At 45.3% G+C, this 26,262-nt stretch overlaps 1 protein-coding gene across 1 annotated transcript in view; it reads left to right on the top strand.

The window, feature by feature from the left end:
* Positions 1-124: 124 nt before the first annotated feature.
* LOC311510978 (bombesin receptor-activated protein C6orf89 homolog) overlaps positions 125-26,262 on the top strand; it is a 33,580-nt gene continuing 7,442 nt past the window's right edge. Inside the window, exons 1-5 of the mRNA XM_084611152.1 lie at positions 125-197; positions 5,737-5,944; positions 10,092-10,257; positions 24,391-24,545; positions 24,851-24,990. Of these exons, the coding sequence (XP_084467278.1) occupies positions 193-197; positions 5,737-5,944; positions 10,092-10,257; positions 24,391-24,545; positions 24,851-24,990 (674 nt within the window). The 5' untranslated portion in view covers positions 125-192. The remainder of the gene's footprint in view (positions 198-5,736; positions 5,945-10,091; positions 10,258-24,390; positions 24,546-24,850; positions 24,991-26,262) is intronic.

Raw genomic sequence — 26,262 nt, 5'->3', positions numbered from 1 at the left:
GCAGTGGGGGCGGGGCCCTGGGGGCCAGGGGGCGGGGCCATGGCGGGCAGGGGGCGGGGCAGTCTTGGCGGCGCTGCGCAGCTCCTCGCGCCCGAGTCCCGGCCAATCGGCGGCCTCGGCAGCAGGAAGCAGGAAGCGCTGGGCGGGTCCCCCCAGCCGGGCGGAGGCAGGAGTACCCGGGCCTGAGCGTGGATGGGGTGAGGGGTCACGGGGCCATGGGGGCAGAAGGGGAGCGCCCCGGGCGGGGTCAGGAGGCAGAGGGGCAGGAAGGGGCAGAGGGGAGGGGTACTGGGGCAGGAGGGGGAAGGAGCAGAGGGGAGGGGTACTGGGGCAGAGGGGAGGGGTACTGGGGCAGGAGGGGGAAGGGGCAGAGGAGAGGGGTACTGGGGCAGGAGGAGGGATGGGGCAGAGGAGAGGGGTACTGGGGCAGAGGGGAGGGGTACTGGGGCAGGAGGAGGGATGGGGCAGAGGGGAGGGGTACTGGGGCAGAGGGGAGGGGTACTGGGGCAGGAGGAGGGATGGGGCAGAGGGGAGGGGTACTGGGGCAGAGGGGAGGGGTACTGGGGCAGGAGGAGGGATGGGGCAGAGGGGAGGGGTACTGGGGCAGAGGAGAGGGGTACTGGGGCAGAGGGGATGGGGCAGGAAGGGGGATGGGACAGGAGCGAGGATGGTGGTAACGAGACATGGAGAGAGGCAGGAGGGAAGGGGGCATCAGAGGGGTGGGGTTACTGGAGGGGGCAAGGGAGGGCAATGGGGATAGTGAAGGGGGAGGAGAGAAAGCGGGAAGCGCCTGGGTGCGGGGTGTGTGTGAAGGTGCTGGGGGCAGGGCAGAGGGGTGAGCCTGATGGCCCAGGTGCACCTGGGCCAGTGGAGGTACAGACGGATTCCCAGGGCACCCTGCCCCTTTGCTGCAAATCCCAGTCAGGGAGCCCATGTGCCCTTGCACCAGCTGCTGGGTGTCCTAGTTCCCTTCTTAGCCCTGCTGCGCTCAAAACTGTGGAAAAATGAGAAGTGCGGAGCAGAGAAAAGGCCTTGGCCTTAGTGCAATAACAAACCAACCTGCAAGTGTTTGCACTGCAGCTCTGGGGTGGGGGGGAAGTGATCCCTTAAATGGGGTACCCTCAGGCAACAAAGGTCCAAAATTTCAGTATTGTACCAAAATACAAAATTTCTAGCAAACCTGGTGTCAGCAGAAGTAATCTAATTAAGGAACAAAATTTGAAGGCAAATATTTAGGTTTTTTGTTTTTGGCCTTTCAGCATATTGCTGTCGTGTTTTGCAATCCAGCATGCTATTGCATGAGAGCCAAATGCTCACAAGGGCTCTGATGCTGCAGTTGGATCCCTGCCCCCATGCAAAGCTCCATGGTCTTAAACTGGGCTCTGTGCGGACTCAGGTGCAGGATGGGGTCTAGCTTTCTTTTTCTATTGCTCATGCAGAGTGAGGCACAGATGGGAAACTGACAGCATAAATGGTGAAATGTAAATTTGATTTTTAAAATTTGTTCAGCTTTAACAATCTTGGGTCTTATTAGTAATGTAGGTGAGGAAACTTGTCTTTTAAAAAAAACAATGAGGAGTCTGGTGGCACCTTAAGGACTAATAGATTTATTTGGGCATAAGCTTTCATGGGTAAAAAACCCACTTCTTACCCACGAAAGCTTATGCCCAAATAAATCTGTTAGTCTTTAAGGTGCCACCGGACTCCTCGTTGTTTTTGTGGATACAGACTAACGCAGCTACCCCCTGATACTTGTCTTTTAAAAATGATTTTTAATCCAATAACATCTGTTTTAAAATAGATTGCCACTTTAGCCCAGTTTCTGCAAACACTTATGCACACGCTTAACTTTCAGCACGAGCGTTCACGTTGAAGTCAGTGGGACTGCTCACATGCATGAAGTTGAGCAGATGTTTAAATGTTTTCAGGATTGGAACCTAAGGACATGATCCTGAATAGAACCTTGCAACCCAACCCGAACCTGACGGGACCTGACTGCAACTGTCTGGCTCAGGTCTGGTCATCTCTGATCACCTTTTCCTGACTATGGGCTTGACGCGTTGTTCTACTGTGTACCTCACTCCTGTTGGCCGCCACATCAGTGCGCTGCTGCGTATGCTGCTGCTCTTGTGTGCTGACAAGTCACACCCCCTCTCCTGCTGCAGGAGGTGGCCAGAGATGGATTGCTGGCACCAGGCATAGGGAGTGGGAAGCTGCTACCAGGCCAAGCCCCAAGCTCAAGGTGAAATGTCGGGTTCGGGTCTGAAAACCTCTCCACACTCTCAGGTTGGGTTTAGGTCAGTTGTCCTCCGCTCGGGTTTGAGTCCTGGTCCGGCTTTAAAGTTAGGCCTGAGCAGACCTCTAATCCTGACAATACCTGCGTGTGAATCACTTTAATCTCATACATAAGTGTTTGCAGGACTGGGGCTTTAAACTATAAATTCTTTAGTTTAGTTAGTTTAGGTCCCTGATTCTCACTGGCTCGCTACCATAAATAAGTATTAAATAATAGTAATAATTAATAACAGTAACCCTGATGGCTTTCCAATAAATAAAAGCCAGAAACAAAACGTAAAGACTGTTATTTCTCTAGTAGGCTTAGCCGTATAAGATATAGAAGATTTATTTCCTACATGTATATAGCAACTAAGTAGAAGAGTTAGTCTGTCATTCTTATTTCATAAATCATGTTGCATTGATCTGAAAGTAAATAATGGATATTTTTTAAGGCATTGTTTATTTTTAAAACAATGTTAGACAAGTATTTTATTTTCCAGTAGGGAACACAGATTACTGTTGACTTTGCTAAGGAAATGTGAAAGGTTTTCAATACTAGTATGTGATTTGTAGGTGTCTTCTTCAATTATGCTCCCTAATAGTGGATACTCATATGGGGGGGCTAGTCTTAGGACATATCTCAGTATTTTTGACACTGATGAGCTTCTGCTACTAGGGAAAGGAGAAAACTTGCGCTATGTGACACTTACTGTAAGGATATCTGTCATGAGCTGCTGCATGGAATTGCTGTCAGCAGCTACAAAACAAGCGCTCAATTCTGCAAGCTCTTTGTGCACAGATTTCATTGAATTCACTGGAATTCTTTATGTGGAGGGCTCGCAGGATTGAGCTCTGGCATTTCAGCAAATGATACAAAGAGCTATACAGGAGCTACAGAGAAGCTCAACGACCTTTCAATCCATTTAGTACATCGCTTGCGGTTCCAGTGTCAAGGCAACTAGAACAATCATTAAAGTTGAGCAAAGACCGTTTAATTTTCTGCAGATGCTCTGGCTATTGCTTATTTTGTGAATCAGTGTGTTATATAAATGCAAGAGTCAGTACAATAATATTATTTTTATAGAGCCAGTTGTTTGTAAAGCATCTAGTACATAGGTAGAAAAGGTACCTTTCCTAGAGAGCTTGCAGTCTATAATCCAATCTTCCCCATGCTAGCTCCTGGATGTACGGTGGGATTCACAAAGGTGCTTAGGCTCCTAACTCCCATGAAATCAATGGGAGTGAGGCACCTAAATACCTATGGAAATCCCACCCAGAATGCTTACTACTCAATGGCGCTACTCATAAAAGTAAGAACTAATTACATCTTGTAGTAAGCATTTGCCTGGTCAGGTCATAAATTAGCATGAGGAATAAAGACTGGAATAAGACAAGAAGCAGAGCAAAGTGGCATATATCCCATTCCATCTTTTTTTTTTTTAGATTGCTTGTTAGTGTTTCTGATATTGCAGGAATGGAGGGTAGAAATGTCATCACTTGGTTCTAGTTAATTGCTAAAGCTGGAAGGCTAGGAAGCATAATTTTCAGATGACTTCTTTAAGGACAACCAGATTTCAAATTTGGTTGCCTAACAAGGAAACGTGATTTCTTGAATCTTTCTTTTTATTGTGGGGGGAGGATTAGCAAAAATGAGTTGCTATGTAAAATATTTTTCACTGTGTGTTGTACTGCCCTTTGCGCCCTCCAGGACAAGCTGCCGAATTGATCTGTGGTTTTTAAAATACCGGATGAGTTGAGCGATTGGTCAGCGAATACGTGTATAATTAGCCATGTACACTGGTCTCATAATAATGCTGTAGGGAGTGTATCAGGCAGAGCGGAGCCAGAGGAGGAATTTCATGACTTGGTGGACAAGCTATCCACTCCTGCAGTTGGGTGGTGGTGAGAACAAAAGTGAGGCAGGAGCCCTGTTTCTGTTCTCAGCTTGGAGTGAGCCTGAAAAATCTGTACACCTAGGATTTTCACATGCGGGAAAGCACCCTCCGTGCTGGGCTGTATGTGATTAAACTTCCTCTCTCTAAATAGATTTTTGGTTGCCCTAGTCTAGTGGATAATAGAATTTTCCAAGCTCAGAATTAAGAGCTAGGGGAAGGCCCTATATCCAGTCCCCTCCCCTCCAGTGCAGGATATTCATAAGTTTTTATGTGAGTCTCTAATGATGGAACAGTTACAGTCTCAAATGGGTTATTTCCTTATGTCTTTCTACAGCCCATCCCCATTGTACAGTGTCCAGTACAGTGGAGTCCCGATCCATGACTAGGGATCCTAAGTACTGGGTAATACAAATAATTAATATCTTTATGTTATAAGGCTCGGCTATTGTGAAAGACAGGGGCAGTGTTGTGGGAATAAATTTCCTTCACGTATCCTGCTGTTCATCACTGTTCATCACACATCCTGCTGGTCCTCATGTGAAAAGTTTTCAGTGGTAGCATATGATTTGTATATGTCACAAACTTCCCCGCTTAAACTCCATGGTCGGGAATAATTTGCCCTCAAAGGTATCAGAGGGGTAGTCGTGTTAGTCTGTATCCGCAAAAACAACGAGGAGTCCGGTGGCACCTGCCACCGAACTCCTGGTTGTTTTTGCCCTCAAAAGCCATTTTGTCTCTTTCTTGTATTTGCAAGGAGTCTCTCGCTGTAGTACTTGATTGTATAGAGATGCCATATGTGTGAATCACTTGCAAGGAAACGTAAAGGAAGAGCCTACTACTGTGAATTCTTCCTGCTTGCAGCTAGCACATATCGTATTGCTAATACCCAACAATGAGCTGGCCTTGGAATTAAATTGCAAGAATTTAAATAGTAAAATCGTGACCCTCCACTCACCTGTGCTACTTATTTTTAACAAGGAAGAGGACAGAGGGACAAGGGATTTAATGAACAAAAGATGTGCTTGGTTAAAATAAGTGACTCACTAAAGCTATAACAGAAGAAAGCGTGGCCAATGCACATGCTTATTGTCTTCCATATTCCAAGGTTGACAGTGACCTTCAATGAGCAGTACGTTTTATGGGCCAGATCTTCAGCTTGGGTAAATGGATGTAGCTCTATGGATTTCAGTAAAGCTATACCCGTTTACACCAGCTGAGGATCTGGCCTTTTATCTCCATTTTCTGCCTAGTATCCTTATTAAATCTCATGACCCATAAGGCTGTAGTTTCTTCTTTCTTATGATCTGTAGGAGACACAGATGCAGCAAAGGAGCTTAGGGCTGCAGCTAACTGCTCTCAGATGAACTCCCTTTATGTTTGAATGAACTCTCTCTTTCTTTGGTGACAACCGGCTTTGCAGCTGTGCTGCCTTCCTTTCTCATTTAAAACCTTGAGGATGTGCACTGTTCTGTGGAGGGTGGCCTTGGGCTCTGTGTGTGTGTGTGTGGTGATGGGGAGCTTTTGAAGGTTTCTTGTTGCTTGACTGTGTTCAATCCCCTCGCAGGGATTTTTCACTGGTGGCCATGGAGCTTTCTGCCAGTGAGCTCAGCATTTATGACAAGCTTTCGGAGACCATTGACCTGGTGAGGCAGACTGGACACCAATGTGGAATGTCAGAAAAAGCCATTGAGAAGTTTGTCAAGCAGCTCTTGGAAAAGAATGAGCCCCAAAGGGGACCCCCCCAGTACCCTCTCTTGATGGCTCTCTACAAGGTAAGCCATCTTTCTGACCTGCAGGGATAGGAGATGTTGACACTTATACATACGTGCCTTTTGAGGATTTGATGTTCTTCCTCTACATAATGGCATCTGAGGCTTGTATTTCCCCATGATTAAATAATAAAGGCACAATTGGGAAACTATCCCAATGAGAAGGAAAGACAGGAAGAATACTAAGAGGCCAGTGTGGCTCTATCAGGAGCTCTTTAATGACCTGAAAATCAAAAAAGAATCCTACAAAAAGTGGGAACAAGGACAGATTGCTAAGGAGGAGTATGGGAGAATAGCACAAGGATGTAGGGATAAAATCAGAAAGGCTATGGCACAAAATGTCCCCCAGCAAGGGACATAAAAGGCAGTAAGAAGAGGTTCTATAAATACATTAGAAGCAAGAGAAGGACAAAGAGAAGTGTAGGTCTTCTAATGATGGATATCATCAAGAAGGCTAGCAGGTTTAATGCCTGTTTTGCTTCAGTCTTCACTAAAGTAAATTGTAATCAGATTCTTAAGGCAATTAATATTCACAACAAGGAAGAAGGAATGGATAATAGATGTATTCAGATAAGTTAGACGTATTCTAGTTGATGAATTGATGAACTGATGAAATGCATCCTAGGGTATTTAAGGAACTAACTGAAGCAATCTCGGAACCATTAGCCATTATTATTGAGAATTCATGGGGGATGGGTGAGGTCCGAGTGAAGGAGGGAAAACATAGTACTCATCTTTAAAAGGGGGAACAAAGAGGACGCAGGGAATTATCAACCAGTCAGCCTAACTTCGATACCTGGAAACATACTGGAATAAATTGTTAAACAATCAATTTGTAAGCACCTAGAGGCTGATAGAGTCGTAAGTAATAGCCAGCATGGATTTGTTAAGAATAAATCATGCCAAAGCAACCTAATTTCCAACTTTGACGGGGTTACTGGCCTAGTTTGATAGGGGAAAGCTGTAGACATGATGTATCTTGATTTTAGTAAGGCTTTTGATACAGCCCAACATAACTTTCTCATAAACAAACTAGGGAAGTATGGTCTAGATCAATGGCTCTCAGCCTTTACAGATTACTGTACCCCTTTCTGGAGTCTGATTTGTCTTATGTACCCCGAAGTTTCACTTCACACTTAAAAATTACTTCCTTACAAAATCAGACATAAAAACTCAAAAGTCTCAGCACGCTATTACTGAAACATTGCATACTTTCTCACTTTTACCATATAATTATACAATAAAGCAATTGGAATATAAATACTGTGCTTCCATTTCAGTGTATAGTATAGAGAGCAGTATAAACAAGTCATTGTCTGTATGAAATTGTAGTTTGTACTGACTTTGCTAGTGCTTTTTATGTAGCCTGTTGTAAAACAAGGCAAATATCTAGATGAGTTGATGTACCCCCTGGAAGACCTCTGCATATCCCCAGGGGTATGTGTACCTCTGGTTGAGAACCACTGGTCTAGATTAAATTACTATAAACTGGGTGCAAACTGGTTGAAACACTCTTTTCAAAGACTAGTGATCAATGGTTTGCTGAAAATCTGGGGGACATAACTAGTGGGGTTCGGCAGGGGCCTTTCCTGGGTCCAGTAATAGTCAATATTTTCATTAATATGGAGTAGAGAGTATGCTTATAAAATTTACAGATGACGCCAAGCTGAAAGCGTTGCAAGCTCTTTGAAGGATAGGTAAGTCAAAATGACCTTAAATTGGAGAATTGGTCTGAATTCAACAAGGTGAAATTCAATAAAGACAAGTGCAAAGTACTTCACTTAGGAAGGAAAAAAATCAAATGCATAACTACACAATGGGGAATAACTGGCTAGGTGGCAGTATGGCTGGAAAGGATCTGTGGGTTATAGTGGATCACAGAGTGACTAGGAGTCAACAATGGGATGCAGCTGTGAAAAAGGATAATATTCTGGGGTGTATTAACAGGAATGTCATATGTAAAACACAGGAGGTAATTGTTCTGTTCTACTTGACACTACCGAGGCCTCAGCTGGAGTACCCTGTCTAATTCTGGGTTCCACATTTTAAAAAAGTTGTGGGCAATTGGAGAGAGTCTAGAGGAGAGCAACTAACATGCTAAAAAGTTTAGAAAACCTGACTTATGAGGAAAGATTTAAAAAAAAAAAAAACCCACGTTGGCATGTTTACTTTTGAGAAAAGAAGAGTGAAGGGAAGGACCTGATAACAGTCCTCAAATATGTTAAGGGCTGTTATTAAGAGGACAGTGATTGATTGATCTCCATATCTGCAGAAGGTAGGACAAGAAGTAATGGGCTTCATCAGTAGTAAGGGAGATTTAGGTTAGATATTAGGAAACACTTTCTAACTATAAGAATAGTTAAGCACAAATAGTACTCCTGGGGGAATTCTGCACCAAAAAATTAAAAATTTTGCAAAATTCTGCATATTTTATTTGTCAAAACAACACAATATAATCACTCCAGTTTCAATTATTTTGGTAACTGATTTCAAAATACAGTAAGTATGTCAACAATACAGACAGCAGCAAAAAAGATTCCCCCAGGAGTAGAGAGTTAAAGAAACCCTTACAACAACAACCCAGTTCCAGTTGTAAAGAATTGGAGGGGACTCTGTGGGGCGCCCAGACATCAGCACCCCCCTCATCGCAGAGCCCAGCTGCGGGGCACTCCCCGGCTCTGCAGAGCCCAGCCACAGAGCACCCCTGCCTTGACACTATCACCTCCTTCCCCTCCAGATTCCATCCACTGGGCACCCCCCAGCCCAGAGACCAGCATCCCGTTCACCCAGAGACCAGACACCAGCACCCTTCTCCCCCTAGAGCCTAGCCACAGGGCACCCCGCTGCCCAGACACCAGCACCCTCAGAGCCTGTACTACCCCCAGCTTCTTTACTGTCCTGCCAGGGGACATGGTGCAGCCCTGCCCTTCCTCACCCTTTGCCAGAGCTGGGTCTTCGGGTCCCTCTCCCGTCCCTGGGAGAATGAGGATCAAGCAGAGCGAGCAGCCACCAGCCCAGCCGGGCTGGGTGCTCCGCTCACTGCGAGCTGGGCTTTGCAGAATCCAGGTGCCCATCTTGGCAGCCAGCAGCTCTGTAGGCCCAATTCTGCAGGGAAAACAGGGAATTTTGCAAAATTCTGCATTGTGCAGTGGTAGAGAATTCCCTGAGGAGTAAAATAGGCTTCCAAGGGAGGTTGTGGAATCCCCTTCATTGATGGTTTTAAAGAACAGGTGTTACAGTGGTTGAGGTTATTTGGTCCTGCCTCAGCGCAGGGGCTGGACTAGACCTTGTGAGATCTCTTCCAGCCCTACATTGACTACCCATTGATCCTGCACCTGTCTGCATCTGTTTTCTCATCTGTAAAATGGAGATGCACCCTCAAGAGGTTTAATGGTGGGAAAGTGCTATATAGGTTCAAAGTAAAGTGTTTATTGGGTAGGGGGGTGGGTAAAGGAGACAATTTCCAGTAGGGAGTGGTCAGATATTTGCTACAATGATAAGAAATTTCACATTAAAAATACTACTGGATATAATTTTATAGTCCTCTTCTACAACTGACTCTAGAGCATTTTTTGTCATCAAAAGAAGTCTAGTTTTGTCATTCCCAAGAATACACAATGCTACATAGTGAGACTGTGGGTCTTCTGATTTGTATTCCTAGTTCTGTCAACTCAGTGTGATTTCTTTGGGGCTTATTTTGGCTGATTGTACCAATGAAGTAACTCCACCAGAGTGTTTTGAGGCTTGGTTAATGCTTGCAAAGTGCTTTGAAATCCTTGCATAAAAGGTGCTACGGAAGTGCAAAATATCTGATTAGAGACTAGGAGTCTAGAATTGTTCATGGAGATCCCTGGCTTTTCTGATGGAGAATGTTGGTACTTAAGTGTTAAACAACCCCCCATGTCTGCAGATGTTTGTTTAAATACCAATTATCTTCATTCTTGTACAGCCCCAGTGAACGGAAATGAATGAGAAGTCTACACCTGTATGCAACTAGCATTGCTGTTTAAATGAGGTGTCTCAGCGGAAGTTAAAACACACACAACTCCGACACTAGAACCCTTCTTCGTACCTGGATGGAGAAAGTTTCCATTCTGAAGATGACTTCTTCTTTCAGTGTAATTAATCACTTGCCTGTCTTCTCTCACAGGGCCTGCTTACCCTGGGGTTAATCTTGCTAACTGCGTACTTCATGATGCAGCCGTATAGCCCTTCGCCACCTGAAACCACACTCTCCAGAGCCCATGGCTGGGGCTTCCTAGTTGGTCACATCCGACTGCTGTCTTTGCCTATTGCCAAGAAGTACATGCTGGAGAGTAAGGAAATAATTTCTTTGCTGTTGCATAACAGGTGTAGTGAGGCCGGAAGGACAATTGACTCTGAGTTGAACAGTAACTGCACATGCCCGTTGAATGTTTCACTTTCCACCAAACTAATAACACTTTACTGTGATGGTACCAGTCTTGTTTCTAGCACCATATTTACATGCAATCTGGTTTTATCAGTAGCCAGAGCATGAAGTTAGCCTGAAAAAGATTCCCCAAAGCAGTTTCCAGTGTGTAGATCTAGGCTAGGGTGTATCTTCTCTATTAATTTTTTATATCAAATCCTTCTTGCATGTTCTCTTCTAGTACCAAAGACTCTGGTAGAGAAGTTCACTTTCCCTCTACCAGCATATAAAAATGGTGTCCTTGCTTGAAGTGGCTCGGTAGGATACGCAGATATTGCAGTGATAGAAGTACAGTGAGGGCCTTGATAGATAGATTTGCCTGTAAACACTGCCTCTTCATTCTCAGTTAAGCCAAGCGACCTCCCACTTGCAAATCAAAGACCCTGGTGTTTGTGAATAGAAGTTTGAAATGCCAGCCTGCAGTTCTGATTGGTTTAGGGAAAGGCAAGCTTTGCCCATTAGCGTGTTGGGAGGAGACTCTGGGCTTGATAACTGCAGCTTTTGTACCCCTAGAACTCCCAGGGAAGTCAATGGCAGTTCAATGCATGGGATATTAGTGCACTGAATCCATGATTAGATGTGTCCATGTCACAGTGATGAACACAGTGTAAATGCCTAGATAGACATAATAGGAATGGAAAAGTTTGCGCTGAGTTCTCATTTCCATTCTAAGTCCATTTCCACCAACCCAGGGGACCATAGGTGGGCAGTAGTGTAGGGTCCTGTGGTAATTTTGATAAATCCCTCCTCCAGACTTCAGTAATGGCAATAAACTTTTCAGTTATTCTAACTGAGAAGGTGGCGTGATAGTGATCATCTTGCAGCTCATTGTAAAGCAAAGGCTCAAGTTCTTGCCCTGAGTTGGTTTATATTTAGCGTCAGCGGTTCATTGTGTCCGAGTTCCATTATCTGGCTTTGAACTTCCTGAATTAGCTAAAAAAGACCCTCTGAAATGCCAGCTCCATTCTGCCTTTTCTGAGTGTCTCTCTCTGTTCCGTTGACATAAACACTAGACGGGCTATTGATTGAATCCCATGTGGGTGGGTCATGTGGGTGATTCATTTCCTAGCTTGCAAATTGGGATTTCATGGGCAAAAAAAACAGAGGTGAAGGAGAGGCCTCTGATTCCACACTGCCACTGGTAGCCTGCTTATCTAACTTTCCCTATGTGTACTTGCAAAAAATGTCCTTGATGCCCATAAAACGTGTCTCGACTTCTCTGCTAGAAAGAGAAACACAGCAGATAGTTCTAGGTTTTAAATTTTTTTTAACATGATCTAGTTAATAAAATGCCCAAATACTTTTTAAACACTGTCAGATGCTGCAATTTGTATGTATGCGGTTGTCTTGAGTGGGGAAAGGACAGTAAGGGTTCCTGGCACTGTGGGAAATATCTAGGAAGGAGGCGAAGTCCCAATTCTGCTTCTGTTGAAGTCAGTGAACATCTTCCTATGAGTTCAGTGGGAGCTGGATCAGCCTTTTTATGTTGGGGTGAATGGTAGGAGATGGAAAGGCATCCTAAGGGAATAGGAAAAGCCAGGGACTCTGGGAAGTTGGGAGAAGGAGCTGTTTAAAATTTTTCAAGTACCATAACTTTGCATGGATTTTAAATCTGTTCTAGACGGTGAAGCAGTGTGGTTTGACTAAATCCCAGAGGTAAGGAGAGGAGGAAAGCAAGGAGTCAAAGATAACCCCCCAGGCTTTGCAGATCGAGTGCTGTTGGGACTGTTTCATTTTGAGGGGGTTATTTTTGTGTGCCACCTATATGGTAACCAGAGCACCCAGACTTGTGCTCTGCAAGGTAGCTTTAGTGTCTCTGCCCACTTCAGGAATAGGGATGTCATCTCTCGTTGGAGCTGTCTCTTGGAAGAGAGAGCTGTGTATTCAGGGCAGCCAATGTTGATTGCTGATGTGGCATGTACATGAGCAGTGGTGGTGATCGGCGGTTTCAGAGTGCTGCAGTGTGATTGGGGCTGTGTAAGAAATAGTGCAGAGACGCTAAAACAAGGGAGTGCTTGGGAGATAAAGAGGGAATTCAGACAGTAGCTGGTGTCCACAGACAGTAGCTGGGAGACCACCCTTAGTTGATCCATGCTGCAGACCTCCGACCCCTACCAGCCTGGCAATTCGATGGGAAAATCCAGCTGACTTGATGTTCCCTGGAACCTGTGAACGTGCGCAGTCCACTTTCCTGCCCAGTGCTTCTGTAGGAAGTGTAGTTCACAGCTTGGTTAGTCACTTTTGCTACAGTTCCCACGCAGGATAGATAATAAGAGGGAGTGAAAGCTGCTGCTTGTCTTGGCAAATGGAATACTGGGCACCCTGAACATTAAAAAATGTTAATAGCTATAGTTTGACCAAGAGGAAACCAGTTTAGGGGCCTAAAATGTTCTGCCAGTGACCTCTGTGGAAGGGCCAAGTGTCTGAGATGGGTTCTGATTTTTTTTCAAGCTTATAGCTTCGTGAGTTCAATGGAGCCTCTTTTAAATCTGTGCTGCGCTTGACGTAACTAAAAGGGCAGTGAGGAGAGAAAATAGCAGAACACGTGTGTTGGAAGGATGTCAGCACTGAGGGAGAGGAGTCCTTTAGGGTAGTGGAGGAGTGTGTGACTTGGAGCAATGAGATAGGAGAAAGGAAACATGCCAAATATCAGGAAATGCAGTGAGATTGATAGACTGGAATAGTCTCCCAGCAAAGCAGAAGCACCATCGCTTTGGACGTTTAAAACTGGGCAACATGCTTGCCTGAGACACATGCTAGAAAATATATTGCAAGGACCTTGCACTGGCAAAGGAGGAAGGAAGGTGGCACAGTTAAGGCCCTCGACAGAGACTCAGGAGATCTGGGTTCAAGCCTGGCTATGCTGCAGATTTCCTGTGACACCTCGGCAAGTCACTTCTCTCTCTGGGTCTCAGGTCCCCATCTGTAAAATGGGGATTATAATCTACCACCCATTGACTTTCTTATCTATTTAGTTCTTTGGGGGCTTAGGGTTTCTTACTACGAGTATGTACTGTGCCTTGCACAGTGGAGCTCTGATCTATAGGCCCCACCCAAGGTGCACTGCTCTGGTAGTAATACTAGGGTAGAGTAGATGACCATGTGGGTTTTTCCCTCTTTGTCTTTTATGATTCGTTTAGCTCTGAGGCCTGTTTTGGGTTAAACTTGCAACATTCCCTTAGCGCTCCAGCCTTTCTTATTGCTTACTACAGAAAGGTCATAATGCTGAGTTTGTCATCCTACTCATTTCCACAACTGAAGGTTGTGATGGTCCTAAAGTCAAGATTAGGCCTTTGCTAAGAATGGCCCAAAAGGAGAAACTCTGCCAGGAGGCAGAAAGCAATAAAGCAGTTAAAGGGGAAGGCAAAAGGAGCAGAGAAAAATACTAACCAAGGGATCAGATTTACAATGCAGTGTGGACGTTCAATCATGGGCTTGGAAACACAGAGTTCACAAGCCCTGGTCTCTCAGACCCATGTTCAGTGTAGACATACCTTATACGAAATAGGCCTGACAGCCTCAGTCTAGTTCTTGGTAGACAAACATCAGCCATGCAAAACCCACCAATCTAACTGGCACTGTCATGGGCAGCGTCTGTATGGAGGCAAGGGGCTGCCAGGCGCCAGGGAGTGTTATGACGATGTATGTTAAGGATTGTGAGGCACTCATACTATGGTAATGGGGGGCCATACAAGCACTTAGTCAAAACAGCCCCTGGGAAAAGCACCTATGTGGAGCTGATACATGGTAATGGACGGGACATAAATAGCTTGACAGACTGACCAGCTGGTTCTCAGAGGGTTCCCTTTCCCCCCGCCACATCAAAGTAGCTGCATACTTCTGATATTTTTATTCTCATTTCAATGTGAATTTAGATGCCAGATTGACAGCTGTGGATAGCTGAACCCTTCTCAAGAGAACAGGTGCAGCGTGGGCTGCGTCAGCTCAAGCCTCCTTCATGCAGCCTGCTTGCCTGCCACGCACCTGCCCTGGAGGGAGCAGCTCTAGGGGCAAGTGGATAATCCACTTTCAGTGACCCATTAGTGGTGGTCTTTGTGATGTGGATGCCTGCGAAATGGCCTGAGACCCAACCTGCCAAACTCACTTCACACAGGTCCCCAAACAACCTTCAGATTGTGGTTGTATTCCTGCAGTCCCAGGAGCCCGACTCATGGGCCAGGAGCCCGCTGTGCTACGTGCTGTACAAACACAGAACACAAAGCGAATCTCTGCCCCAAGAAGCTCACCTGGGAATGTTAATAACTTTCAGTCACAACTCAGGCTGGACTTGAGCCAGCAAACTTGAGGGAGAAGGTTCCATTGCCCATTTGCGGTCTCCTGAGCTGCCCAGCTCCCTGAAACAACTTTCTCTTTGGACGCTTATTTTCTGCTTCACATTTTGGTCGCATACTAAAATGAAAAGAATAGTGAATATTTTCCACCATCTCCATTTCCCATAGGAGCCCTCAAGTTGTCCCTGAATCACTTGGACTCAACAAAGGGTTGGTTTTTTGTCTGTGTGTATTTAAATTTTAAGTGGGTTGGAACTTTATTCTCAAATCTTTCTGCCCCCCAAATTGTTAATGAAAACCTCAAGGATTATATCCCTTTCTAAATGGTGTTTACACTAATATTACCCGCTGTCGGGTCCACTAATGCACCCCTCAACATGCTTTGCAGCTGCATTTTAGTGTGGTGTGAAGGCAGCCACCCCTGAGATGAAACAGACAAGTCCTACATCATTGCTCCTGTGGTAAAATAATCTTCCTGGGTGTTTCTGCCATGAAACTGAATGAAATGCCCATGTTGGCAGAAGGAGCTCCCCCTATTTAGGGCCTGATCCTGACTGAGCGTCCTCTACCCTGATTGAAATCAATGGGATCTGCAGGTACTCAGCACTTCTGAAAATCAGGGCCAAGATGTCTCACGCTGGGCACACAAAACCGGCAGCACATGAGATCAGAGGCTGTTTGTGGAAACGTTAGCCCCTGCGACTCTCCCCAAGCCACAGAGGGGAGTAAGTGTTGGAGATTAGAATTTGGGAATTCCTGGCTCCCAGTCCCATGCTCAGACTACCAAGCCACCTAGATCAGAGGGGTCTAAAAATGTGTTAAAATAGATTGTTCATGAAACTGATAAAAAATTAGCCTTGCCACAGTTGTCATGTTTAAGCAACAAAATGTAACTCAAGTGGGGTGGTTATCATGTTGCAGAGCTCTGCTCGGGTGCATTTGAGTGCTAAGTGGTGGGACAGATCACAGAGGGAGTGGTTAGCTGGCCCTGAATAGCTGGGAGAAAGTACAACAGCAATGTTTGTCTTTTGGCTGGCCACCTCGGTTTCGCTTGAGGCTTGTTTGGCTCCCAACCACGTTCCAGCTTCCCTGTGAGTTTAACCCTTTCCAGAGCAGCCTTTGCACAGATGTGTCTGTCTGTCTATGGGACTTATATGGCCCTGATTACTGTAACATCTGAGCGCCTCACAATCTTTAACATACAGCATTTATCCTCCCAGCCCCCTGTGAGGTAGGGCAGTGGTATCGTTATCCCATTTTACAGACGGAGGACTTCGAGGCGTTGAGGGTATATCAGTACTACAAGGGCTATAGTTGCATTGTAGCACTATAGTGTAGATACTTGATACAGCGCCAAAAGGAGATTTTCTGTACATCCATCCCCTTCGAGGGGCAATAACTAGGTTGACGGTGCCACATGACAAAACAACCTAGCAGCATTTACACCGAGACTTAGGTCAGCTTAACTGTGTCTCTCAGGGGCATGAATTTTTTCTGGTGGAGAAGGAACCGACCCTGGGTCTCTCATGCCCCAGGCTGGCACACTGACCACTGGACCAGCCTTCCTGTCTACCGTCAGCCGCAAACCTTGGTCAGAGACAGATGATGATTTTCGTTCGCTTCCCAGCGAAAAGCACTTCTGCCTAATGGGGCACTCGGCTTTTGCACCGACTTCGCTATGCCCCAGGGCTTCCTCTGAATCCTGTTGCTGCTGCAAGCTCATGAGACATAATAGCAGACATGTGTGTTGGCTCATGTTTTTTAAAAAAGAAAAAAGGAAAAGGAAAAGTCAGGCTGGCTTTGCAGTGAAGGGTGGCGTAGATTCTTTGTATTTTTCAGCTTTACTTTGGCCCTCATTCAAGCAGTGGAGTTGTTTGGTTGAAATTGCTGACGGTAAACGAACGCCTCGTTATTGCGGGATTGTGGAATGCAGAAAACTTGCTATGTTTTTGCATTTGGAAGCCAGTATCTCTCCTGTTCCCTGGCTCCCTCCTCTGCCCGTATGTTTGTTAGTGGAGGTTTCTGTGAGAAGCTCTGATGTGCTACACCAGTGAATGATACCTGCCTCTCAGGGCTATTGTGAAGCTTCATGTGTGTGTTGTGATCCTTGGATGGAAGCAGCTATAGAATTGCAAAGTGGTGGTGTTATTGTCCTGTCCGATTTGTGCTGGGAGTCGGAGTTGTATATGCTGCCTTACAGGTCACCTGCTCATAGCTGGAGGTGCAGGGTGGAGTGGATTTCTTAAAGGGTCTTTTGGCCAGCCAGAACTTTTATCTTTCAACTAGCAGATTTGTTGCAGCAGAATTGCCCTGCTTATTCTGATCACTTGTTTACATAAATTGTGGATCCAACCTTTCAAATGAAGTTGGAGATTTTATTTCCCCATTTTCAGTTGGATCAGAATGATTATTCAATCACTCAACTATGAGTGAAAGTTGTTCTTTGACCAGCCACTTGCCCATTGGTGAAATACATGACTTTGACCCATGAGACATTGGCCCGTTTGACCCAGAACAAACTGTAGGCTATTTTGTTAGTAGGTTTCCCTTGGTAGATGCTTCCCACCAGCTTTGAAGGGAGATGAGCTATATCCAAATTACCCAAAGGTAGGGGTGAGGATTGTGAGCGCTCGGCAGGGGCCATCTCTTTATACTGTGTTTGTACAGTGCCTACAGAATGGGGTCTGGGTCCATGCCTGGTTCTCTTAGGCGCCACCGCAACATAAAACAGAACCTGGCTCACATGAGGAGAGGGTCAGGTTCCCTTAGGCATCTCTGCCCCCATTCTCCCTTAGTTCCTCTACCACTCACCCTCTTGTCCCCTTCCCAGTGTCCCTCCTCCAACCGCCCCTACTGTCCATCCCCAGAATCCTCCCTCCCCTGCCAGCAAGCTTTACAGTGTCTCATTTCTTTTTTTATAAAAGTACTTTGATTACATTCCCCCAAAATGAAAAAAAACCCTGACACAGCCAGATTTTAGCAATGTGCTTTCCCACCCTTCCCAGATTTCTGACCGAGATGAGACTTGACCTGACGCTGGCTGGGTAAGTTCTTCAGGATGAGAGGCTTACTGCTTAGCCCCTCAAGCTACCCAGCTGCAGTGAAAGTTTTCCACCTACAAATCCTCTTAGCCTCGCTGTCTGCACATGTTCAGTGATCTGTTTGGCGCTTGACCCTTATTCCAGAGCCCAACTGGAGAGCCAAATTCTTGCTAATAACATTCTGAATTTTGTTCCCCCGCCAAGGGCTAGTGAGTACCATGTGCTCTGGGGGTAGCCCTCAAGCGAGTGAGACCCTTGTGTCAGGTTCAGATCCAAGGTTTCATCCCTAGGTCTGGGCAAAAAAACAATATGCCTTTTTCATAAGCTGTTAATTTGGGGTGGTGGGGCTGTATCTTTGGAACCCGTTGGTTAAGTGACCTCAAATTTGGTTCACTACCCATACCCCGCACCCCCATGAAGCGTGCCAAATTTCAAGGCAATCTGGATTTTAGAGCACTAAGAAGAGTCTTTGTTTAAACGGAAATGACATCTCAATCTTAACTATTGTGCAGCTAGCTCTCCACTGTAATAATAAACACTCCTGTGAAAATAGGCTTTTCTGAACTCAGCTGATGTCTAATGCACCAATGTGGTCTCATTCTGACTTTATATTATAAATGACCAAGTTAATTTTTAGCCTAGTTTAAAAATCACGATGAATCATTTTATTTGTGGAGGAAGGATGGTCCTTGTAGCAAAGATGCGATTTCTGGCCCTGACTTGGCCAAGGTCTTGTTGTGTGATTTTGAGCAAATCGCTTCATCTCAGTGATCTTAGTTTCCACAGCTGTAAAATAGGGATGATCATAGCTTTCCTCAAAGACTAAATTGCATTCATTCATTAATATCTGTAAAGCGCTTTGAGATGCGTAGGTAGCAGACTTTTCAGAGAGTTAGAGTATTAGAGGATCTTACAGTTAGGTAGTGCTTGTCATCCCGATGGATTCCCAAAGCACTTCGCAAGCTGATTCATTGGGTATAGGATGTAGAAACTGCAGTAGAGACAGCAGAACAAAAATATACACACTACAAATGGGCAAGGGAGACACTCAAGGGGGCATAGAGGTTAGAAGTCTGCAGCAGTGCTAACATGGCCATTGGCTGGTCGCATCTCAGAAGCAAGCACAGATGGGAGATGAGACAACAATGGCTCTGGAATGGAGGCCAAAGGCAGTTAAGTGCTGTCAGGGCTGGCTAGAGGAACTGAGAGCCTTTGTTTAGCCGTGCTCAATCTTGGCCCAGAAACGGGGTGCCTAGCAACACCAAGATGAGGCCTGCATCCTTCCGCAGATTTAATGAAGCTGTTGTTTAACTCTGTAGTTTGTCCAGATAAAGGATTCTGGTCATAAGCATGATGACAGGTTTCTGTGACTTTGGCCACATTTTCTTTTGCTGTCATGGCAATAGTGGCTCATTTAGAACAGAGACCTCACTTTTAGGTTGAGGGCTCCGTTCTGCAAATCCCTACTTCCAGAAGGGCTCGTTAAACTAGCAGAAAACGACATAACAAACTCCCATGGCTGAAAGTTGAAGCAACTGGAAACAAGGAGTGCATTTGTAACAGTGAGGGAAATTGACCATTGGAATAATAAGGGATGCAACTGGAGTCTTCATTGCTTGCAGTCTTTAAAGCAAGATCAGATGTCTTCCCAAAGGATGCGTTCTAGCTCAGTGGCAAGTTATTGGGCTCAGTGCAGGAATTAAAAATCCTGTGCAGGAGGACACACGAGATGACCATAATGGCTCTTCTGGTCTTAAAGTCTGGGAAAATAGCCCCTTTTTCTTGTGATCTCGCCCACTGACATCCATAAAAGTACTTGTGAAAAAGGCCTGCAAATGTGAGTAAGGATTTCTTGGGCCTCAAGCAATCATCAGAAACTGGAGACCCTCTCAGAAATTTGTCGGACTGTTCAAAATATTGCCTTTGTTCAGGGATCTCATTAAAGCCATTTTGAAAGGCCTGTGGTTTAAGCAGCTGTGCACAGATGTTGTTATGGAAGGATCAGCAGATGTCCATCTCAATCGCATCCAGTGCACCTAAAGTCTGAATAGATAAATCATCCGCTGGCTCTCAAACCAACAGGATAGATGAGTCATTTTACCATGCCTGTAGGGATCCACCCCAAGCCTGAATTCACCTTTGAATAGTCTTGGGTTAAAATTAGTCACGCTTATTCCACAGCTGGTTGGAACCCATATCTCTGAGGCTTATCTGTCGACCCACCCAGATTTCCACTATTCTGGTACTTTCTGACAATGTAGTTCACATCCTGTGAGGGGGGGCTGCAGCATTGGGTGGTTGTTACTGGAAACTGACCAGCACAATTGCCATAGAAGGAAAAAAACAAAAATTGAGCACGTAGACCCAGCATATAGAACTGCACTCTTCAAGGGCCTGATCAAAAGCACATTGAAATCAGTGGAAAGGCTCCTGTGGAACCAGGATCAGGTGGGTTTAGTGCTGTTTCTTCAGACTTCCTAGGACTTGTTCAGAGAGAGGAGGCAGGAAACCCAGAAGAAAATGCATCGGAAACCAGGTTGTGAGGCTTCTTTGCGTGACTGTCTCACTGCCGTGTTTGCTTGGTGCAGGGAGCTCTTTTCCATTCAGCATGAATGATGATGGCCGTCCCTTCCTCTAAAGGCAGCATCTAGAACAGTGACTGCAAAAAAGCTGGGACCTGATCTAAAGCCCGTTGAAGTCAATGGGCCTCTTCCCATTGACTTTGGAGCAGGTTTTCCAATGCAGAGAACTCATCTTCGGTCCACGCACAGTAAACTGCCACTGGTTTGCCTAAAGGAGCTTTTCGGAGTCTTGGATGCTTTGTGGGCCACTAGGGGAAGCTTGTAGAGGCCAGCTGACTCTGAGGTTAGCCAGCAAACTGTCAGCTCTTAACATTTTGATACTTACACTTTCTGAAGCACTTATCTGAGCTCTAAGCTGCCTTTGCTTCCACAAGCATAAAATTTTCGGCAGAGTCGGGGCCGCCCCTAGCTCTCCGCATTATGGTGCTCAGGGTCCCTGAACTAGATTTCCGGCCTTGTCTCTCAGCCTTCTGCTGTTGACTGATGTTAAACCACAACACGGCGCCTTTCCATCAGATCCATGTGAGTGGGCTGCCATTGATTTCACTGGGGTTCTGCACAGCAGTGCCAAGCTTGTTAAGAACCTTTTAGTTTCCAATCCAGCTGTGCTGCACACAAGCCCTTATTGGCTTCGACATCCATGTGCATCTGCAGGTTTAAAGACCGTTGCATTCCTCGGTGAGGAGAGGGCCAAATATTGAGACAGTTTGTGGAAATGTAAAAGAGGGTAGGGTGGTCATTTTAAACCGATTATAACTTGAACTGCTTGTTCTGTGTCATGGAAATGTTGACCCAAAATCCCTCTTACATTAATCACAGTAACATTCAAAAAGACGTTGTGTGTTTACATTAGCAGTAGCATGTAAGAGCCCCATTGCGCTAGGCTCTGTACAACTGCAGAACTAAAGGAGGTCTCCAGGGCACCGACCATAAGTTTAAGATGAGACGAGAGGTGGATATGACACGCAGGCAGGGAGTGTGATGTGAGAATGAGGCAATATTGGTCAGTTGCCTTCCCGCAAAAAGCGAGAGGGCTGTATGAAAATATAGCAGGGGAGGGGAGGGGAGTTTCAGCTTGACCATTGCCTCCTTAATGTACATGTGTAGTAGGACATATCAATACAACAGCCACTCCCACTCATCCCATGATCAGGCTACACAGGAATAATTTAGCACGCTTGCAGCTTTACATTGTAATGGACCTTGATATAATCGTAGTTCGACAGTAACAGTCTGTCCTGTTTATATGAAGATGCCTCCTCCTGTTAAATCTACAAACAGATCACACGCCCAGTGTGCTTCATTTACAACCCCAATGATCCCCCAGGGTGGCTGGACAGAGTGATAATCTGAAAGGAATGTAGGAGTCTGATCGAAATGGAGAACAAATACTTTGTGAAGTGCCTGCTCCAATCCCTTGTGTGCTCTTACAGGCGCGTTGTCCTCCCATCTATGTGCAGTCTAGCCTTGCATCACTCCCTCCCTTCTTAGCAAGGCCGGGCCCTCCTCTCCGGTCACACTTCTCATGCAGGTCACACGCATTCTGATACGCAGACTAACACCCTCAACAATAAATCTAAAAGATTAATTAAAAACAAACCAACCCAGCCCTGCCGGCAGCACTGGGAATCCATCTCGAATGCTCTCTAGATGGCTTATTCGTGGCAAAAATAAATAACCTCTTCAATCGGGCAATTGAGAATGCAAATATCCCATGCTAATTCAAAAGAGAAATTCTGGACTGGAGAGCTGATTAACATACAGTCTTGCAGGCTACTGCGCTCTCGGTCTCGTGTAGAATTTCAGCAGACCAATTGGCTACAGCACCTAAGGACAGTGCTTAGAGGATTTCACGATAAACAGATTATTTTAATGTCCCTTGCTTTATTGTGAATTGCCATTGTCTAGTCCCAAGATATGTTTTGTTGTTCTCTGGCCGTGCTAATGGTGACTGCAGTTACTCCAATGAGATCGTTCAGGTCTTTGTTTCCCATCAGCAACTAGATGCGTTTTTAAATTCACACTCCCTACTGCTGACAAAACAAAGATTTTTCCCTTTTCCTTCTGTAAGCTGGGAGGATGGGAAAAGCACACTGAAGTGGCTGCTTCTTCTGTCTGTTAAAACATCATGCATGCGGAGGGGTGCAACTGACCTTTTGCTAGGAATAAAAATGTTACACTTGCATATCTGTTTAACAAAAAAAACTGTGTTTTCCAATGAGAAACAGGAATTCTATCCTGATCCTCCTTAGTCCGTATATCAGCAGTAATATGTGAAATGCCCTGTTCAAGCCTTACAGATTCACAGGTAATAAAGAATTGAAGCCTGGGACCTGGATGAATAAAAATAATGTAATAGTTCCAAATAACCCTCCCATATTGTTATCCCTCAATGAACCGTAAACCTCTGTAAAGCTACTCCTTGACTGTTGGGAAGGAGGGGAGCTAAAGTAGGGGAAACAAATCTAATGCTTTTCCATCGTATGATGCCCACCAGATATAACCTGTTACATGTAATAACTCCAGCGTTCATTCACATTTGGGAGCTTCTTATTTTTTATTGATTTTAGTATTAAAAAAGTCTCCAATCGTTTGGATGCACGTTCTGTAGAAACACTTAGGCTGTGAGTTTTAAAGCCATCTGAAGGATTTGGGCTCCCAGTTCCTGGCCATCCAAACCTCCAGGTGACTTTGAAAATCACATGTCTGGATTAAAGCGAAGGCACTGTAGGCCTGTATCTGGGATCCCAGCTGTTGGAGTTACATGAGATGAGAATCTCTGCTTTTGTTACAAATGTTGCCAGCCCTCTTAGATCACATTTTCAAGTGTTTCTTCACATCCAAGTGTCACTAATGTCTGTCTGAGTCTGTAGGTGGCATGAAACAATAGCTCCAAGAGACGTGCTCCATTTGTCTTCTCTCTGAAACGTGCTAGCACGCTAAGGAGGGGGCAGGGCCGCAGGCTGGGAGCAGGTCTGGGGGGGCACCATGTGAGGTGTGTGTAGGGCTCTGTATTGCTTTAACTCAGCCCTGCCTGCTTCTGCAATCTGATGTGTGTGGGAAGTCCCCTGCACCGATGCGGAGTGCTGTTGACTTCACTGGGACTCCATGAAGGTATAAATGAGGGTCTCCCTGTACTGATCAAATTGTATAATCAGGACCATAGCTTTTACCAGCTGAGACCCTGATCCCACAATTGGATGGACCCCTGAACATTGAAGTCAGTGGGGCATTAATCCTTAACTTCTCTGTGCCCATTTATCCATCCGACATAACTCAGATCGTGCCCATAACTCAGACTCCTTTCTGACTGGGATCTGCTAAGAGTTGAGCACCCAAATTGATCTTTTAAAAAAAATTACATAACCAGATAGAAATAAAAATGCTGATGCTTTAAAAAGATACATATCCGCAGAGTTTCTATCTTGTTTAAATCCAGACCATTCCCTTGCAAGCTCTGCAGCCAAGTCCTAGCAGCACTGTGCTACTGTATAATAGAAACTGGCCTAGGGACACAAGTGGAACCTGCCCAAGCTGAGGGCTGGGTAAAAAGTAAATAGGCAGCTGATTGTCGTAGTCTAAGGTGTGGTAATGACCCCAGTAAGGACATTTGTAACCTGACAACTGAGTTTTGTCTTCTGGGTGTCTTTTAAACGGAAGAGCAATCCAAACGTTTTCTTTGTGGATTTGTTTCAGTTTAGTCGCACAATAATAAAGGCCCATCAGATTTCCCCAAACTTCTGTAGTAATGGCATAATCTAGCCCACATTCCTCAAAGATTTACAGACAAAGAGAAATTTCCATAAAGCTCTTCCATGCACAGCCCCAAGACCCTGTCTCCAAAAACATCAATTCACTGCCTTCTCTAACACCAAAGGAAAAAGAGTCTATTAAAAGCAACATTGATGACTCCAACAAAGCTTGCCCGATTAATTATTTTTAATAGCTAATAAACCTTGGATGTCATCAGTAATCTGACAATATTTTGTGTTGGGTTAGGAGATAATGAGTGTATAATTTGGACTCCGTTACCTTTCCATTTGACTCATCCTGATATAAAGCTTGTTTTTTGTTGTTCCTCCAGAGTGCCATGACTGGTGGGGACTAGATTGCAGGCAGAATGGTTCTGAGATTCCTGCCAACTGCTCTTGCTGTGCTGCCATTAAAAGCCTCCAGGTAGTGACTGATCTAGGACAATTATCAGAAAACCTCCAGAGGCCTCAGCCCCTCTTAATCAAGGTAATGTGTATGTTTTTAACACCAGAAGGGAGCGTCGTGATCATATAGTCTTAACCATCTGTGTAACACAGATCAGAGAACCACACCCTGTGATATCTGCATTAAGCCCATAATTTCTTGGAGACTGAAAGTGATTGAGATCCTACCACATCCCTAGATAAATTGTTCCAATGGTTAATTGCTCTCCCTGTTAAAATGCAAAGCCCAGAGGGCTGTCCCTGTTTGAAGTGATGCAAGGAATTGGAAATGGGAGAGAAAATAGCCAGGTTAACACTGCTGATCTTTCTCTTTTGCTGTTGTTTAAGACAGGGCAGTATCTGTCTTATGATGAACTGAAGCATTTTCAGTCCCAGTACCCGGAATTGACAGAGATCACAATAGAAGAGAATTCAGCTGAACGTTGGCGCTGCCTTCCAAGACAGATGTTTCCATTTGCCTTCCCCTGGTGAGTTGAGACAAAACACGTGGAAGTTGCATGCCACCCTTTTCCAGGGGTACCCAAGCTCTGCCCAGTTCAAAAACGTATTGATGACTTCTCAGGAGCCTGAGGGTTAAAGCTGATTGGCCAAAAAAGATAAAAGCAGAGTTTAGCCCACCTTTGCCACTAATTGAAATGCAGTCCATGGAGACTGGGGAGATATGATTGAGGTCTATAAAATCATGACTGGTGTGGAAAAAGGAAATAGGGAAGTGTTTACTACTTCTCATAACACAAAAACTAGGGGTCACCAAATGAAATGAATAGGCAGCAGGTTTAAAACAAATAAAAAGAAGTATTTCTTCACACAACACACAGTAAACCTGTGGAACTCCTTGCCAGAGGATGTTGTGATGTCCAAGACCATAACAGGGTTCAAAAAAGCACTAGATAAGTTCATGGAGGATAGGTCCATCAATGGCTATTAGCCAGGATGGGCAGGGATGGTGTCCCTAGCCTCTGCTTGCCAGAAGCTGGAATGAGTGACAGGGGATGGATCACTTGAGGATTACCTGTTCATTCCCTCTGGGCACCTGGCATTGGCCACTGTCGGAAGACAGGATACTGGGCTAGATGGACCTTTGGTCTGACCCAGTAGGGCCGTTCTTACATTCTTATGCTGGCTTCAATGCAGAATACTCCATCCTGAGCCATGTGGAAGGCTCCTCTGATCAAGTTGGAGCATTGCATGCTGGGACTTTGTGTGCTGTTCCTCACAGTAAGATCAGGCTGAACTTGGGTCGCATGATACAATTTCTTGGGTATAATCTGATCTCAGTCTGAAGGAAACCTGGGTATCAGAGTTTCAGGAACCATCTACGTTCCAGATGTAACTATGTAGGGTCTTAAAATGTGTCAGGGACCTCAGCTTGTGTTGACCATGTCTGTGACCTGTGCTAAAGGGCTACAGTTGTCCAAGGCTTTGACACAGTACAGGAGCATGATAAGGTCCCATCTAGAAGCAACACCATATTTTTACAGGTTTCAGAGTAGCAGCCGTGTTAGTCTGTATCCGCAAAAAGAACAGGAGGACTTGTGGCACCTTAGAGACTAACAAATTTATTAGAGCATAAGCCTTCGTGGGCTACAGCCCCACTCATCGTATCCTACCTCCTGTTCAAATATGCAACACTGTGTAAGGGAATGGTGTGACCTGGGCACAGGCCTAGGAGCTGGGGAGTCATGAGTTCTAATCCCAACTCTGATAATGACTCTGTGGGAGCAAGAGCCTTCACCTGG

This window comes from Lepidochelys olivacea (genome assembly GCF_965140295.1).
Source record: "Lepidochelys olivacea isolate rLepOli2 genome assembly, chromosome: 21".
NCBI lineage: Eukaryota > Metazoa > Chordata > Testudines > Cheloniidae > Lepidochelys > Lepidochelys olivacea.
Note: the sequence above shows the minus strand (reverse complement) of the source record. Positions and strands in the feature narration are given on the sequence as shown.